This window comes from Amblyomma americanum, chromosome 5 (assembly GCF_052857255.1).
Source record: "Amblyomma americanum isolate KBUSLIRL-KWMA chromosome 5, ASM5285725v1, whole genome shotgun sequence".
NCBI classification, from domain to species: domain Eukaryota; kingdom Metazoa; phylum Arthropoda; class Arachnida; order Ixodida; family Ixodidae; genus Amblyomma; species Amblyomma americanum.
The window spans coordinates 117,815,178-117,832,775 of NC_135501.1; the positions used below are offsets into that span (position 1 = coordinate 117,815,178).

Consider the following 17,598-nt stretch of genomic DNA (forward strand, 5'->3'; position numbering starts at 1 on the left):
TATGACAAAGAGCAAAGGCTAAAGAAAAGGTTATTTCTATGTAACGCAGGTGAAAATACAGGGATTTTCCAACTTGCTGCTAGGAAAAAGTCCCCAGAACAGGTGTTTTTCTGCGTATGTAAGAAACGTTTTGCTTATGGCAACGAGGATCAAGATCTGAGGTGGCACAGAAGATTATAGTTAGTCTCTGAACCTACGTGGTTCGGTGATTTGTCGGTATCTTGGAACAATGCCTAGCAGCCTAGAATGCAAAGAACCTAGTGCCACCAATTAGAGGCAAGCTTCGATCTCTACAAAAAGACGTAACTCTCAGCTGTACAGCAGATAACCACTCAAAATGCTTGTGGCGATAAGTGTCCAAAACAACAACGCTGGAAAGCTAGCAGAACTTTGAGCCAGTGGCTGAAAATAGTTTGTTTTCTTCGAAAAACAGTTTTGTTCGTGGAAAATATGTTCAGAACTGTCTTATTTTTTATAGAAAACCTCCGACACGATGTGCGCATGTGGAGCTCAGAAACAACTGTTCTTTCTTGACGTCAAACAATCAGAAAAGAGTTGGACCTTTAGCGCTACCGGGGAATTTGTTTTGTTCATCATGTCAGCACAGCCTTTGGACAAAGTGTCGTTCTTGTGAGCCCTGGCTTACGTCATTATTTCAACATACAACATTAAAAATATCAAACGAGTCCCTTAAGGTTATGTTCTGTGCCACTGTCACGTCTTTAATCCCCAAATCTTTTAAAGCTGTCATTTCTTTTCAGAAAATCAATCATGGTGTATGTAAAGGCCTCTTATTTTGAATCATATATAAAGAGCTTATTTCGAGAGAACGAATACACAGCCTTCCTACTGAAGAGGGGGAGTTGGGTAGGTGAGTATATAGTTGCTCGCATGCAAGTCTTTATTGAAGTGCGTTTTATTTCGGGTTAAAAATTTTACTTCGGATCTTTTTAGGCTTATACCAGCCATAGGAATACCCCAGCTTTTAGTACATCCCAGTTCACACTTCAAGCGTCATGCAATTCCCCTGAAACATGGCAAACGAATACATTCAGCGGATAGCGGACGCCGTGAACATGTTGGCCGCTTTACAAGACACTATACGGTGCGAGATGTTGTATGACAATGTTTTACTGGTAAAGGAAAGGTGCAATAGCTACTATCTCGCTCGGGGGGTGGGTGGGTGGGGGGGGGGCTTTACCTTGTTGTGAGGGAAATGATGACAGAGGAAGGAAAGATGGAATACAGTAGGACGACTGCGAATTAGTCTAGGCAACGAGGTGTGTTTTAACTTAACACTGACGTAGCACTAAGGACAGGAAGCTGAGATTACTGCTCCCACCTATTATTGGGACGCATTGTCACCGCCATTGGAACGCACAAGAGGACACGTCGGCCCGCGCACTGAACTGCTCAGTTGGCGCTGCTGAAGACAGGTTTCGTGGATAGTTACTTGAATTCCAATTAACATATTTTTTTTAAGATGACAAGGCTTACGCGGGCAACACAGAGAAGATGTTGTCGTTGCAGTGTGCAAGGCGGTGAGGCGGTGAGGAAGAGGGGGGGGGGGGGTAGAGGCGCTCTATCGCTGCCGAGAGCAGCTAGAAGTAGATAGACCGAGGAATAGAGTACTTTGTGCTGCGTTACGTTGTAGATACCGCTTTGTCTTTTTGCCCCCTTTCTTGTTAAAGTAGCGCTGTCCCCTAACACAAAAGGGAAGATTGTTGGGCTAGTTGGTTCATGACACTGGAACGAAACAGCACGAATACATGGGACTACAGAAAGGAAGAACACACAAACAGCAACGACTTACAACCAAAGCCGCTGTGTCTGTGTTCTTCGTTTCTGTAGTCCCGTGTTGTTGCGCTGTTTCGTTCCAGTACCACTAACTTAGACAAGGGAAGATGGAGAAGATATATCGAAAGGGAAGGAAAACTAAACGCATTTTCATTTTCAATTTCTTCGTTTTTGCTGAGGATTGGGGACAACTCTTTCAGGGTGGTATCGCATTTAGCGCGCCCTACAGACCCCAGGGTGCTTTGCTTGCTGCACAACGCGATATGTTTCAAGGCTCCCTTTGGTAAGCATAATATGAGACTTTCTGAACGCATAATGTGACTGAAGTAGCTCCGCAAGAATTAGAGGGGCAAGACGGTTATTTTATTTAAAGAGAGCACTAAAACAACATCAGTAAGAACAGATATATCCCATAAACGCATAAACCACTTAGCCGCTCCAAAGGTTAAATTTGGGTGCTCGTTAAGTCTCGCGTTATGGTTTCTCGGCAGAAGTGTCCGGATTTTGTTTGTCGCCGCAAGCTTCTGGCTGACTCATCCCGCATTTGAGGCTGTTTGAGAGCTCTAAATGGCGCGAAGTGGCCACAGCAGCTAACTAGAGGTGACACTAGATATATTTTTCCCGAAATATATTGACTACTGAGAAGACGATGATTGAGCCACACTGGAGGTTTTACTTGGAAAAAAATGTTTTCTGAGCCGGGCTTATCTTGAGTTTGAAGAAAGCACACAATTAGTGCCGCAATACGTTAAATGCTAAAATTCGAGCCAGCCCAACTCGTTTTTTCACAATTAAGTGAGCCACTGAACGACTTTCGTACTTTTCTCTCTCTTGCTTCTCTCGATATGTTACTCTCGAAGTGGCAGAGATATAGTGGTAAACAGCGGACAACCAATCTTGTGAGGAAAAGTCAGCCTCATCCTTGCCTTTCTGAAGAATTTCGTTTTAGGAGTAGTTTGATTCCATGACACGTTCGTTCGGCGTCATTCCTTAGTATTAAGGCACTGGAATTTCTTGTTCATGGGTTGACAAGCCCACTTTTGCTGTTCAGAATAAATGCTGGACTGCATGCATGATGCATTATGGACTCCATGAGCTTCATGCTCCAGCTGTCATTATATAGATTATCGTTTTGTGTGCGTGTCAAATAAGAAAAACGAAGGTGGCAAGAAATAAATCTTGGCGTTCATATATTTTCTTTTGATCCCTTACTGGTCGTAAGGAATAGAGCAGTCGCCGATGCGCACCAACGCTGTTTCTGCGCACAAGGCTGGAAGCTGCGACTCTCTCTTACCAGGGAAAGCCGGAGCTTTTGAGCTATCTCCGGGGGTGCACCAAAGTTGGCCCCCAGAGATAGCGAAGCAGAGAGACCATGGCTTTTTTTATTAAAACATGATTGCGATAGTCCAAGGCCTCAAAGGCCTTGGTCGATGTTTTATTGGTTGACAGACAGTCTAGCTATGTAAAACAAATACTAGCGTCCTGCTAGAATAATTTGTCGAGTATAGTCAAATATACCACACTTCTAGATAAGGCAGGGGCTGCCCTTGCTTGGCAGCGCCGCCAGAGCTCAAGTTTCAATGCAAGTTTGTAAGAGACGGCAAAAAGCCGCCTGATGGAAGCTTACGTCCGGTATATCAGTGCCATGTGAAGTTGGCAAGAAGTTTGGCCAGCGTCACAAGGCAATAGAAAAGGTGAAAATGAATAAGTGAAATTAGGTGTTTGACTGGGCTAGTCGGTACATGGTACTAAATGAAGGCACAGCGCACGAAAGGCGGGACTGAGAAAGGGACAAACACAGCGCTGGTAATAAGTGAAGGTGTCCACGCTAGAAGCCGCAAAACGAAAACGCATGCTAGACCTGCCAACGCTTCCGCCTTGCCGAATGCTTACCCTGTAGGTAAGAAAGCTTTTAGGACTATTTTTAGGTGATAAGTGCATCATATTACTAAGCTGAGTGCGCTCTAAATGAAATAACGCGCGTATTGGCATCATGTGCCTATTTGCCGAACCTTCCCATTTACAATACTCTGCAAAAGCGCTGTCCTTTTCTCCCCCCCTTTCCAGGCTCCATAGGACCACAACAGACTGTCAAAATGGTGCCACCGATTATAGGGCAGGCACTCTTCTTCGGCATTTCAGTCAGCATGGGCATCTGGATGCAAGCGTACGTCAAGACGAGCATTTACTTCCACGGCCAATCCATTCTCGTTCCGAAAAACCGTACAGTACCGGATGAATTCTACAGCGAGGAGTACGGAGACCACAAATACGTGAACGCGTCCGTAAGTGACTGGCGAGACACCAATTTTAAAAACATACTCATCGTATTGCTGATCGCTGTGCCACTACACCCTTGCTTCAAGCTATATTGCTGCGTTACTTTTCACCAAATTAAAAAATGTTCTTGCGTAGAGTGGAGTTTCACTCAGTGCTCAGCTGGAGCTTATATTTGTAGTAAAACATTTAAACGGCATTGCAATAAGTAAATTACGTGCTCACGGAAATGAAAGTTCAGTACACCCGTTGTGTAGTGGTCTGCATGCGTTCCAAACAAAAATAAAAAAGAAAGAGAAGAATTAGTGCTCATGCAAGAACATGGACGAACAAAAACCAATTTAATTTGTCGTTACGTGTGCACAATTTGCAGCTTGCAATCAGTCTAACTCCTTTTCTGCCATTCTTGGAGTGAGATATTGTTACGTGGTCCAGGCGGGAACGACGCGAGAACGCCCGGGCACAGCACACAGGTCAAGAGCACAGGGCGGCCCGCACAGAGCACCAGGCACAGAGCACCGAATCCCCGAGCACGCGCGCCTCCGAGAGTCTTCATTCATCTCTTCTTCTATCCGTTGCATGGCCCCCGGTCGCAAAAAAAACACAGTCTCGGTGGAAATTAGGGCGGGGCAAGGGATTGCGACACGTAGGGCTTGAGGCAAGAGACGTGGACAACGTCACTCTGAGATGCACCGGAGGTGGTCTCCGGAAAGGCCGGGGCAATACCGTAGGTGACGGCGGTGACCTGGCGGAGCACACGGTATGGGCCAACATAGCGGGACATTAGTTTTTCGCAAAGCCCGACATGGCGTGTGGGCGACCAAAGCAAGACGAGGGCTCCAGGGGAAAAAGTTACCATGCGGTGGCGGCGGTCGTAGTAGTCCTGCTGTGAGGCCTGCGAGGCTTGTAGGCGGGAGCGAGCCAGCTGACGGGCGTGGTCAGCGCGGGCAATAGCGTCGTGGGCATATTCAGAAGGCGGGGAAGATGTCGGAAGCAGCGTGTCCAAAGGTAATTGGGGTTCACGACCGTACAACAGAAGGGGGAGTAGCCGGCAGTGTCATGACGAGAAGATATGTAAGCGAAGGTCACGTATGGAAGGGCAATGTCCCAATCCCGATGGTCCGGGGAAACGTACATTGCGAGCATATCCGTGAGAGTGCGGTTGAGGCGCTCTGTAAGACCGTTTGGTTTGGGGATGATAGGCGGTGGTCAGCTTATGTTTTGTTGAGCAGGAACGGAGAATGTCGTCGACAACTTTAGAGAGAAAGCAACGGCCGCGGTCGGTGAGAAGTTGGCGGGGTGCACCATGACGGAGGATGAGGTCGCAGAGGAGAAAATCGGCCACGTCGGTAGCAGTACTGGTGGGGAGGGCCCGCGTGATGGCATAGCGAGTAGCATAATCTGTCGCAACGGCAATCCATTTGTTTCCGGAGGAGGGCAGCACTCATCACTGATACATGAGCACCGGTGTCAATCAGGACGCGCACAGGAACACGGTCAATAGCGACGTTCAGAAGATTAGGTCGAGTGGTCGAGAGAGGATTTGCAGTCCGGGTCGTTGATGCAGCGTCACCTCCTGGAGCTGCATCACTTAGTTTTCCAATTGGGAGCGGCTGCGAGAAGGCGACTGGGGGGAACGAGAGCGGCGGTCCTGCGGGGACGGAGAGTGGGAGAATCGGCGTGGAGGGGGTACGGCTGGTGCAGACGGTTCGGACGGGGCGCGGGTCGAGAAGTTGTGGGATGAGACGGGACTGTAGAAGGAGGGGAAGACGTTGCGGGGCGTTGAAGACCATTGTCTGCGGCAATGACGGGCGATGTGGCCAATGCGAGAGCACCGGAAGCAAATGGGACGGTCGTCCGCCGTGCGCCAGTCATTGTGATTGCGGGAACGGGGCTGAGAATAATAGGTGCGACGAAAAGCAGAGGGAGGGGGCTGGGGGGTGTCCGGGCTTCTGATGGCGCACACTGCCGGAGCGAGGTTCATTTGAGCGAGTTCCTGCCGCACGACGGCCTGAATCAGCGACACAGCGGGCAGGGTGCCTGAATCAGCGACACAGCGGGCAGGGTTGTATCAGGGATGGAGGGCGGGGATATCACAGGTGCGAGGGCCTCCAGTTCACGTCGGATGATCCGGGTGACTGAATCGGTGACGGCAGGGGCGTCCGTGGGCGTGCGGGATGGTGATCGGTGGTCCTCACAGGAAGATGTCGCGGCCGTGTTGGGAAGGCGAGAAAACGACGGCGAAATGCGGCGGCCTTTGATTTGCTCAAATCGACGGCACTCGTTTATGATGGAGTCAATTGAGGTACAGTCTTTGCAAACAAGCAAGTGGAACGCATCGTCGGCAATGCCTTTGAGCACGTGGCCCACTTTATCGGTCTCACTCATTGCGGCGTCGACCTTGTGACAAAGCGCCAAGATGTCCTGAATGTAGGCCACGTAGCTCTCGGTAGAAGATTGTGCTCGAGTAGCCAGCTGTTTCTTGGCGGCGAGCTGGCGGTCATCAGGTCTACCGAATAGCGTCTCCAACGTTTCCTTAAAGGTGTACCAACTTGTTAGCTCTTCCTCGTGGGTCTCGTACCATACGCGCGCCGTGCTATTGAGGTAAAAGATGACGTTCGCGAGCATTAGCGTAGGGTACCACCTGTTGTAGTTGCTGACACACTCGTAGATGTTAATCCAGTCTTCGACGTCCGAGCCATCTGTGCCGGAAAACGTGCCGGGGTCGCGAGGTGGAGCCATGATGACGAAAGGAGTGGTAGTGGGGGTAGTGGGGCTCCTTGACCGGCCGGGTGGAGCCATGGTGGTAGTCCCGGCCTGACGAGTACTACGAAGCTGCGTGGTGGGCGCAGCGTAAAATCCGCACCTCCACCAAAGATGTTACGTGGTCCAGGCGGGAACGACGCGAGAACGCCCGGGCACAGCACACAGGTCAAGAGCACAGGGCGGCCCGCACAGAGCACCAGGCACAGAGCACCGAAACCCAGAGCACGCGCGCCTCCGAGAGTCTTCATTCATCTCTTCTTCTATCCGTTGCAATATTTTTAAATGTGACAGAATTTCTACGACTTGAAATAAGCGAATTATCCTTGGTCCTAAACAAATCAAGCGGAGCTCTTGGTGCTTGTATATTTTCAAGAAACACAAAGTTTCTTCGCGCATTTCTTTTACTTCTTCTTTCTTCTAGAACATCACATTTCATTACGTCACAAAAGGCTGCCAGGAAAACGACAATCGTACTATGCTGCTTTTATTGCACGGTTTCCTAGACTTCTGGTTCATCTGGAACAGGCAGATACCGAAGCTCAGCGAGGAATTCTGGTGCGTTCACAGCAGATAACTTTTTCTTGGCGTATGCATGTTTTGTGACGACATTGGTTTGGTTTTTTTTTATTTTTTTGGGGGGGGGGAGGGGGTAAAAGAAATGGCGCAGTATCTTCCTCACCTATCGGCGGACACCTGAACCGCGCCGTAAGGGAAGGTATAAATGAGGGAGTGAAAGAAGAAAGCAATTCTGGACAGAAGCGTTGTTTAGAGGGATAGGATAGGATAGGAAAACTTTTATTGAATCATAAGTATTTAGGCGATCAGAAGTCTTCTTGCTTGCTTCGCGTGTCGCTGTCTTCACGCTGCGCTGCAGGGAAGGCTTCTTCAGCAAAGGGTGGTCCCTCAGGCCAGGGCTCCACTGAGTTTGGCTGCATCCCGTGCGTGCTCTACCATCCTCTTTTGGACGGCGAGCTCGCAGCTGACGAGCCGGCTCTCCCAGTGCTCCGCACTCGGGGGTTTGTGTTCTCGGAATGCGTTGTTTCGTTCGCATTCCCATGTTATGTGAAATAGTGTGGGTGTGGCCCCGCACCACGGGCATGTGCCCCTATATTCCGTTGGGAACATCTTGTTGTATATAAAGAGGGAAACTATTTCTGAACGCATTTTTTTCATATAATGTAAGATTGCACTATAACAATCAACATATCTGCAGATCACCCGAAGGCCGTCTTGGATTTGTTTTTCTAATAACATTTTTTGCTATCGTCAAAAGCGTTCCCCACTAATTTTTGTTGGCAGTCTTAACTTTAAAAGAAAAACTTTGAAAGATTTTCCTCCATATGAGAAGAATGAACCATTACCTTGAATATTACTATTAAAGTATCGTACAATTTCACAATTTTCAAACATATTTGTGCGAAATTGCTGGACATGTTTTACACTGAATTATACATTAACTTGCTTAAAAGAATGTATACCGATCTTCGCAACATATAATTTCATGCAAGTATTCGGAGATTTGGGACCTGCGCAGTAGGTACAGACAACCAGTGTCTGAGATATGTGTTCAATAATGATTGGCTCAGCAGCAAAGCTAGCACAGATAGTTCTGCTTTGTAACCGAAATTCTCACAGGATAAACGCTCGAATGAGTAATGAAAGTTATCTGCGCATATTGATAGCATGCACGGAAATGTGAGTCGTAGTAATGACCATATTTATCAAAGCTATGTGGCATTCGTGAGGAAAGTGTTCAGTGTGACTCAGTCATTTTCACAATATAGTGTGCTCGTGTTCAAAGGTGCCGGAGCCCATTTTAGCCGTACCAGAGATGTAACAGGCACCTTGCAGTACATCCGCAGCTTTGGGAAAATAGGCAGGGCCTGTTCTTCAGTGTCCGACCTGATGTGCCAGAAGTGCAACGATCCTCAGCAACAAACATGGCAACTTGCCTGTGGCACATACGCTCTTGGCGAAAGTCGTAAGAGTGGCATGGACTTTGAGGTCGAGCAGGCAGCATCCCTTACGTAAGCCCACCGCTTGCGTTGGTGCCAGAGCTCTATGCTGTGCTACTATCTAGTTATCTGAGTAGGGAGAAGTCAAACGGAAGGCAGGAAAAAGTTCAGCTTGACAAACCAATATGTTGCAGCGGCGGCGCAGGGCCAGCACATTCACCTCGTACGCAGATTTATAATTACGCAGCAACTAGGAAATTACGAGAAGAAATGAACTTCAGAAGGCCATGTACTGCGGTGAACAAAATGACCGGTAGCCTGTTGTGGTGATAGAGTGGACGATCTAAGGGCAGGAAAAAGTGTATGCTAGATGAGCAGAGTACCTTGCGAGATGGTTAGAAAGTTTACGAGGTATAAGACTGTAGCCAAGACTGGAAAGAACAAAGTTAGTTTTAAATAAATAGGAACAAGCTGTCTAGCAGTGCACATAACATTACGAATGATTATTACGAAGGTAATGATGTTGATGAGCACTGGAAAAAAGCAATTTTTTAACGACTCGATGTGTCTATTCGCCTTGGAGTCAGAGTCACTAAAAAGGACCTAAGTCCCTTCCACGCCTTGAGAAAAGCGCTGAACACGCGTATGTCGAGAGGTACTTTTCTCACCTCCAATCACTCTGTACCCGGGTATTTGTGTCGTAAGTGAGGCCGAATACCTTAAGGTGTATAAAGTGCTGCAAGCGAATGCTCGGCCAGGTACTAAGCCACTAGGAATGGGCAACGCTCGGGAGAGGTCTTGTTGTTGTTAAAATGTGTTACCGAAAAAGACGCGTAAATATATCTAATTAATGTAACTGATTGTTCTACATAGAAACAGTTTAAGCCAATTGAGCTCACATTCCCGGCCTCAATGCAAGTTAGGCATTCATCCCGATACCAAGACTGCTCTTCCACTAAGCACCAATGAACACAAAGAGATAAAAGAGGGGAGGGAATGTGAAATTCGTATATCACTGGTTTGTTGCTGCACGCTTGTGGAGAAGGATACCAATGAAATGATTTTGATGGACATATTCCATTGCAACAGATCTGTACAACTGGTGTTTGTGGGCATTCAAGTCTAATTTGAAAGCTCACCGTGGGCCCTATAGCTTAGAGATAATTTTTAATAATCGCTGCTCGCATCATCTCTCGACCGATTAGGGCAACGACACACCTCACTGCGCGTCCCCTGCCCGACGACGTCGGCGGGAAGACGAGACGAGCTTGAAGGCTGGCTCTTCGGCCCATTGATGTCATCGGGCTAAGGGACGGGAGGTGAGGTGTCTCGCCCTAATCGGTTGAGAGCTAATGCAAGCAGCGATTATTAAAATTTTTCTCTAAATTATAGGGTACATGCAGAGCTTGCAAATTTGACCCGAATAGCAACAAAGACCACCTCTATATATGTGTTGCACTAGGATACACCCATCCAAATCATTTCAGGGTCTCTTTAAATCTCGATCCACACTCCGCTCTCATTTTCTGACTAACGTCTGATTACTTTGCCTCCCTTCACAGTGTTGTGGCACCGGATTTGCGTGGCTACGGCAACACCACGAGGCCAACAGATACTGCCGAGTACCTTATGCCGAAGCTTATTGGAGACGTGAAAGGACTGCTTGATAAATTGAGTGAGTACTCGCTACAGAGAGGCTCTGGAAAGACGCAAGCATGTCTGGCATGAAACTACTTTACAAAAGCAGGGCTTTGCCAAGTATTTTCCCCAATTAAACCTGATGCGACCAATATACCAAGTGTTTCAGGGAAGATATTAATACTCAAATATAGGATTTTTTGGGCAAAATATGGCTTTTTCAGCATTTTATTACCAGTGTTCGCGGACACCAGAAAACCGGTGAACTGTTTTAAGAAATTAGTTAACCAGCTGACTACTTAAGACATGCTGCAGAAATCATGTTTTTACTCCAAAAAGCCAGAAACACCTGTTATACACAGGTGAAGGCATCCGAAGTACTGACAATGTGCACACTAAAAACAGGGAATCTTGAGAACTGCGCGTTACGCTTTACATCCAACATTGAAACATGCACTGAAGCTGCAGGTATTGCGTTAACTCAAGCAGCAACCAGGTGTGAAGTACTTGCATGCAACTTCACTACCAAATCGATGTAAATAATCAGACAATTTTTACTCGCAGGTTTAAACTTCCCAATATTTTCTACATTTCATGGATTTCTGCGCAAGGCATACTAGAGTCTTTTGTCGCCCGAAACATTCGCTAAACGCAGTCAAAATAATCACACTATTAATGAACCAACCAAAATATTTGCGGGTCACTCAAGCTCCGCCTTAAGGGTATGACGTCATAGCGTTAGTGGCTCCTTTCAGTTTCCTGGGGTCATCTTTGCATGCCACTTTGCAGACACAAACACTATTCTTCATTTCATTTCCTTCTCATTCACCACTAGACACACAAGGCGCTACTTTAACCGCGTCGAACGGATTTAGCCCAGCGTTCGATGGGTAGCGCGCCCGGCTCACCACCAAAGGCGTAGTGCTTCGAGCCGCAGCTTGACCTCTTTTATTTTCAGTGCAGTTGGCTTTCTTTGTTCAGAGGCACTACGTAAATGTGGTGAAATCCAGTTATGTCCCTGCAGGCCAATTAATTAACAGTGGAACCGGTGCCATTGTGCCGCCTCGGTGAAGCGGTCACATGGCCTGATTTTTTTTTACTCACCAATGTGCACGCAAATGTCACAGGACAACATATCGGGGGGAAAAATGTTCGTTAGCGTGATACCGATAAAATTCTATTTAAAATTGCCAGTTACTTTTCTCACGCTTATGCAAAGTTTGCGCGAAGAAGTCATTGTAGATAAGTCCAAGTTGTTTTAGGTCACCTGATGTTTTTGGATTTGGTTTGGTTTTATAGGTATTAACGTCCAAAAGTGACTCAGGCTATGAGGGACGCCGAAGTGACAGTCTCCGGATAATTGTGATCACCTGGTGTTTTTTAACGTGCACTGACGACGTACAGCAGACAGGCCTCTAGCATTTCGCCTCCATCGAAATTGGACCGCCGCGGACAGGGTCGAACTCGCGTCTTTCGGGTCAGCAGCCGAGCACCATAATCACTGAGCCTCAACGGTGACCCCTCTTTTTTAGGGCATTGCTACAGAACTTTGAAAGCGCAATTCAGAGCCAGAATGTCCACAGATGCCTAAATATAGCCCTAAGGTTGAAATATAGATGCATGTATCTGGTGCGAATTCATAATGGCAACCTACACAGGAGGTTAAAGTCGCACAGTAGCAAGTAAAAAAAAACATTTGCACTACTGACGTACCACAGGAGCAGCAGATAGTAACGCTCGGCGCTGTGGTTGCGAGCACGCCGACAACAAGTGTGCTACGTGTGTTCACAAAGCACGGTGCCGCACCAGCCGCGCGGTGCGATTTTCACCGCTCCCGTGACGTGATTGTGTTCATCTTTTTTACTCGGGACCGAACTTGTCAAGATGCTCAAACACTGCACAACTGAATTGCCTTCACAGTCTCCATTCATATCGCCTGTCCTTCGTTAAAATTGAAAAAAGTGATATTTTTGTGGTGTTTTACTGTTATGCCCCCTCCCCCCCTTTTCATAGCTACTCAAAAGTAGCAGTATGTGAAAACTATGTTATCAAATAAATAAATAGATTAATAAATAAATATTACATCAGACAAAAAAGGTAATTGTGGATGAAACAATCTGCAGTTTGTAAAAGCAAGACTTTGTGTGCCTGTGTTTAATGGGTTTGATTTAATTGATTTTTCGCATCTGAAATAATTTCATTTTTCTTCCAATGCAGACCCCAACCACACGCGGCCTGTTGTCCTCGTGGGGCATGACTGGGGCGGCATGATAAGCTTATGCTTCGCCACTTATCACGAGAAGATGATTGACAAGATGGTCATCATAAACGGGATGCACCCAAGGGCGTTTCTGAAGCAGCTGTTCCGCAGTGTGAGGCAAATGAGGATGTCCTGGTGAGCCCGAATCTGTGTGGTCTTATATCCATTTGGTTCACATTATGCGCCTTTCTCTGCTTACACTACTGTCATTTGGGCTCGTCTAGTTAGAGGTGAAGTGGTACAGATGCCACGCGCAAAATTAGTCTCTAGTAACCCACTCCAATCACCAGATATTAAGTTGGGTGTCGCGACGCTGAATCGCATATAGCGGCGTACAATATTAGAGGCTGCATCATGTCCTATGGCAGCGAATGCGTGGGCCCTCTGACACTGCTTCCTGTTTTATCACAACTTATTTCCCCTAAAGTATTTGCATTTATTCAAGGCCGATCTAACAACAAAAGTTTTTTACACACCGCAGCAATCAAACCATTACATACCGTTCATCAGCAAGCCCTTTGCATAATGTTTACGGAGTAGCATCAGTATTTTGTACCCGATGAATTACTCTTGGAAGGTTTTTAGATCAAATACATGGACCTTATTGCGTCACTATTTAAAAATTAGACTCGATTATTTGCAGAAATGCTGTATGTTCTACGAACTCAAGCGTTATTGAAGATTCGTAATGCTATTGTGGACTTTCTTAAATTCTATGAAATATATGCTTATCTAAAGCGGCTTAGGTGGAGTACTTTTTGAACGCTTCCACATAGAAATTATTGAACTCGCTTGTTGCGGAAAGCTTCGCTACTTAGAATACCAAGCTTTAGCAAGTCGAGAAATCTCAGTGGAAGTTGGCATTCAGCGTGGGCATAGGCTGAAGAGTTTTTTTTGAAAAATTGCGAAGTTCTCACTTCTCTAGCTTGTCCTCTGCAAGTACATTTGTACCAATCCTTGCAAATTCTTTCGCATGACTTGAAAGACACGCAGCGAGTTTTAAATTGGTTTGCCAGGGAGCTACAAAGTTTGTTAGAAACTACAACATGAACAACATAGACAAGAAGAGGCACACACGCAACTATGTGAGGTTCCGCTAACAAATTAATTTATTTCTTCAGAGCGTGTAAGAAAGCATACTTATGTTTTCAAGTATTTGAAATAATCATGGACATTCAAAAGATTGTAATAAAATTGCACAACAATAAGAAAACATGATTAGAAATGTCACTTGATGAGAACCCAAAAATAAATGGGCGCTTATCCAGCCATTGACAAAGCGCAGTCTGAAACAAAACCGAGGAGGTTGAATTTTGTGCGTAATATAATAGAAGTAAAAAATCTGTTATTGAGATTGAATCAACTAGGCCGAATAGTTCTTCTGGTCCTAAAAACTTGTAATTTTCTCAGGTACCAGCTTCCGTTTCGACGCCCCACAATTCCCGAGCAGTACTTAATCATGAAGGATTTGAAATTTTTCGACAAAGCGCACAAAGGATTTACCGAAAGAGAGGAGTATGCCCACAAGTATGTCTACTCGCAGCCAGGTATGTTTTCTTTGTATTCTGTAACAGTGAACTGCGAACCATATCCAACCTTAAGTACCCTAATTTAGAAATCCCGCCGTTTCTGAGTCGGCTCGGCTCCTTCTTTATGGGTAAAAGCGTCGCGCCTTAGGAATTTCTAACTAGAGCATTGTGTTTTTTGTTCTCGTTTGCGTCCTGCCTTTTAGGTTTTCCCCGTTATGTTTTCTTTCTTGTACCTATGATTGTATGTTTTCTTGCGGTTTGGCGCTGCTACCGGTCTTACATGACTTTCCTCTTCGTTGCTGCGCATGCCCGCTGTGCTCTGTGCATTCGCTGCGCGCAGCAATAAACGTTGTTGAGGTGGGTGCTTTGTGGTGTCTCCCCTCGTGTCCGTGTTCGTGTTTGCGCTGTGAATGTAAGCATGTCCGATAGGACAACAAAATCTATACGCTGGAATGAAGAGTAAGCAGTTTTATACAAACCGCTGTTCTCTCCCCGAATAAATTACTCTAGTAGTTTCGTATTTGGAGCTGCATACGAGGGAAACCTGGATATATTTTTATGTTCCAAAACAAAATTTTCAGCAGAATTTATTCAACCACAATAAGCCTCAGTACGGATAGTTATAATAAGGACACAAATATACTGAAAATCGTTAACTACTGCATGGGTATAACCATTTCCAGGTTATTAAAACCAATAAAAACAAACACACTGCCATACTTGCTCTTCAGTAAATTAACATAGCAGTCATCATCAACTGCGGTAGCGAAACTACAATGCTCTGGCAGTCAAAGCATTTATATGTCTTCGACATATTAAAAAAGTGCAACGCCTAAACTATATATACAACACCGCACGATATTTTCCTTGTTATGAATGGAAAAGTGCAACTTACTTGCATGATCATTTTCTTTTCTTCACCACTCCTCCAATCACTGCTGCTGTTCATGTGTAGGCACATATAAATGCCATTGATGCAATTTGTATGATGTAGCATAAGAATCAAGAAGTAAGAAATATGGGAAACATAGTACCATTTGCTCTGCTGCCATTTAGAAAAGAGGGTCAAAGGTTTGCCAAGTGCTTTCAAAAATTCTTTTTATACTCCATCAATCACTCAAGGTGATGGAATACGTTCTTTATGGGAAATAAATTGCCACCGAAAACGAAAGCGCTTCCGAGTTAATGTCATTATTGTGAGAAATACAAATTGTTTTGTCTATTAGTTACTCAAGTGCAACCATTTCGGAGAGAAATTTTGAAAATTGCAATACTGTAAGATACTTTTGCAGCAATATTGAAGGTAATGGTCCACTCTTCTGAAATGTGAAAAATCTTCCTTTTAAAGTGTTTCTATAGGTCGCACCGCACAGTTAAGACTTTCATAGAAAACCAATGGGGAACGCTTTCGACGATAGCAAAAACGTTAATAGAAAAAAAAAATTAGGACTGCCGTCGGGTGCTTGGCGGATGTATTGATAGTTATATGGAAATATTTTAGTATATGAAAAAATTGCGTTCATTAAAGGTTTCCCGCTCAAAAATGCTGTTGTTCCGAATTCCTGGGTATGTAAAGTGGTACCGTTAATGGGGCGGTATTCATGGCGGACATATCGAAAAGATATTTTTGCTTTTTCTTTTGCATTTTTAATGCTTCTGAGGGTTTCAGCAGTACTGTTTTTAATATTCGGAAATAAATCTACGGACTCAAAGCTATCAATACGGTATAAGTAACCTGTCAGAAACTAAATATTCTTTTTTCTGCTTATAGGTGCGCTCACAGGGACTATAGACTATTATCGGGCCTTCAACAACGACAGCAACCAGTTCAACAAGCTACACTATCGCAAGATAAACGTCTCCACTCTGATACTTTGGGGAGAACGCGACGAGTTCATCACGCCACGCGTGGCCAGGTACAATCAGGAATGGCTAGTGAGGTCACAGCTGGTTTACTACGAAGGAGCGGGACATTTCCCACAACGAGAATGCCCCGACCATGTAAACGGGCGCATCAGTGAATTTGTAAAGAATGGAAAAGTTGCCGTTAGTCAAGAGCACAGGCGATGGTTTCGGAAGCGTTACAACGACCACTGCAGGGAATCCAAACAGCCTTCGCGTGAAGAGCCGCCATACAACGGTCCACCTTTAGTTCCCGCTGGCGCTAACCTACCCAATAATATGATGGAATGAGGGGTCCACATACAGTTAAGAAACGCTCAATATGAACTGCCAACTTTTTGTGGCCTAAAATGAAATAAAAAAATATCGAGTTTGAATATCTCACCACTTGTAGTGTCCTACTTATTGCCAGAAATATCGCTGCTGCAAGTTTTACTATGTATGAATTGCTGTTTATCGTCGTTGGCAACTACGCGAAACGCGGGCAGGTCCTTACGGAATGACCGTGGGCACACGTGGGAGAACCTTCCACGTACGGTGTCCTTCTCAATGTTGTAGGCGGCGTTCTCGTGCGCCGAGCAATTTGATCCAGACGCATTCCGAGTGCACTTGTTGCTGTAGTAGTCGCCAAATTGTGTTCTCTACGCGGACACTAGTTTGTCCAATGCTCAGTTTGACTTCTCCACTAGCCTGCTTGTCCATAGTCTACGGGTTTGTCAGCGCCTATCTTCACAGCCACGCAGTAATTGTTTTATCTGATATGAGCACCTTATCTTTTTAAGCCACTGCGCTTCTATGCTATGAACTACAAGAGGCTATTAGAGGCGAACAAAGTTTGAAATCATGACTGTTGTGGCGTTATAAAGATGATGGTAACGATAATTCTGGAAAACCAACGTTGCTGCCGAGCAGGAATGTAATGCGTTTGTCCAAGTTGAACGCAGCATGTACTTTTAATTAAAGAAGAACAAACATGGACCAGGAGGGAAACCGGAAAGGCGTTTTTTTTAAGAGGAACCGGAGTGGCCTGGATTCCTGTAAAAAAGGGCCACAAATGGGATACACCGCATATGACGGACTTCAAGGTTTGGCCCATGAGCGACTTGCAGAAGAGGGGTAGGCCAATGACAGTTTTACCAAGCATTTCACCACAGAAAAGCAGAGCACAAGACCGGGGGAAAGCTTGTACGATTAAAAAAAAATTGTGGGTACCCGGCGACTTGGGGATCGAACCCGGCACCTCCCGCATAAGAGAAGGGGGCTTAAACACGAAATCACTAATGTGGTTTGCGGCTTTCCTCCCCTTCTAGGCCACCCCCGCTCGTCCATGCTTGCTTTGCGCAGTTCTTTTCTATTAAGAGGGCGAGGACTGGGCCTAGTTGGTTGTGCATGATGTTTATTACGCGTTACAAACATAGAGAACCTTCGTTACTTCGTAAGCACTTGTCATTTCGTGCTCCGTCCTGTCAGTGTC

At 45.8% G+C, this 17,598-nt stretch overlaps 1 protein-coding gene across 1 annotated transcript; it reads left to right on the plus strand.

The window, feature by feature from the left end:
* The first annotated feature begins 784 nt into the window (after positions 1–784).
* LOC144132617 (epoxide hydrolase 4-like) lies at positions 785–16,508 on the plus strand. The gene is made up of 7 exons (XM_077665149.1): positions 785–871; positions 3,865–4,082; positions 7,262–7,395; positions 10,358–10,470; positions 12,651–12,828; positions 14,104–14,240; positions 15,994–16,508. Exons 2-7 carry the CDS (start codon positions 3,894–3,896, stop codon positions 16,413–16,415), a joined length of 1,173 nt encoding a protein of 390 aa, XP_077521275.1. The 5' UTR covers positions 785–871; positions 3,865–3,893; the 3' UTR covers positions 16,416–16,508.
* Positions 16,509–17,598: the final 1,090 nt, after the last annotated feature.

Bases quoted from the DNA above. Each gene is read 5' to 3' on its own strand.
- LOC144132617 (XM_077665149.1), top strand. From the start codon at position 3,894: ATGGTGCCACCGATTATAGGGCAGGCACTCTTCTTCGGCATTTCAGTC. The intron at 7,396-10,357 runs GTGCGTTCACAG...CTCCCTTCACAG, and splicing joins AAGCTCAGCGAGGAATTCTG to TGTTGTGGCACCGGATTTGC. The intron at 10,471-12,650 runs GTGAGTACTCGC...CTTCCAATGCAG, and splicing joins AGGACTGCTTGATAAATTGA to ACCCCAACCACACGCGGCCT.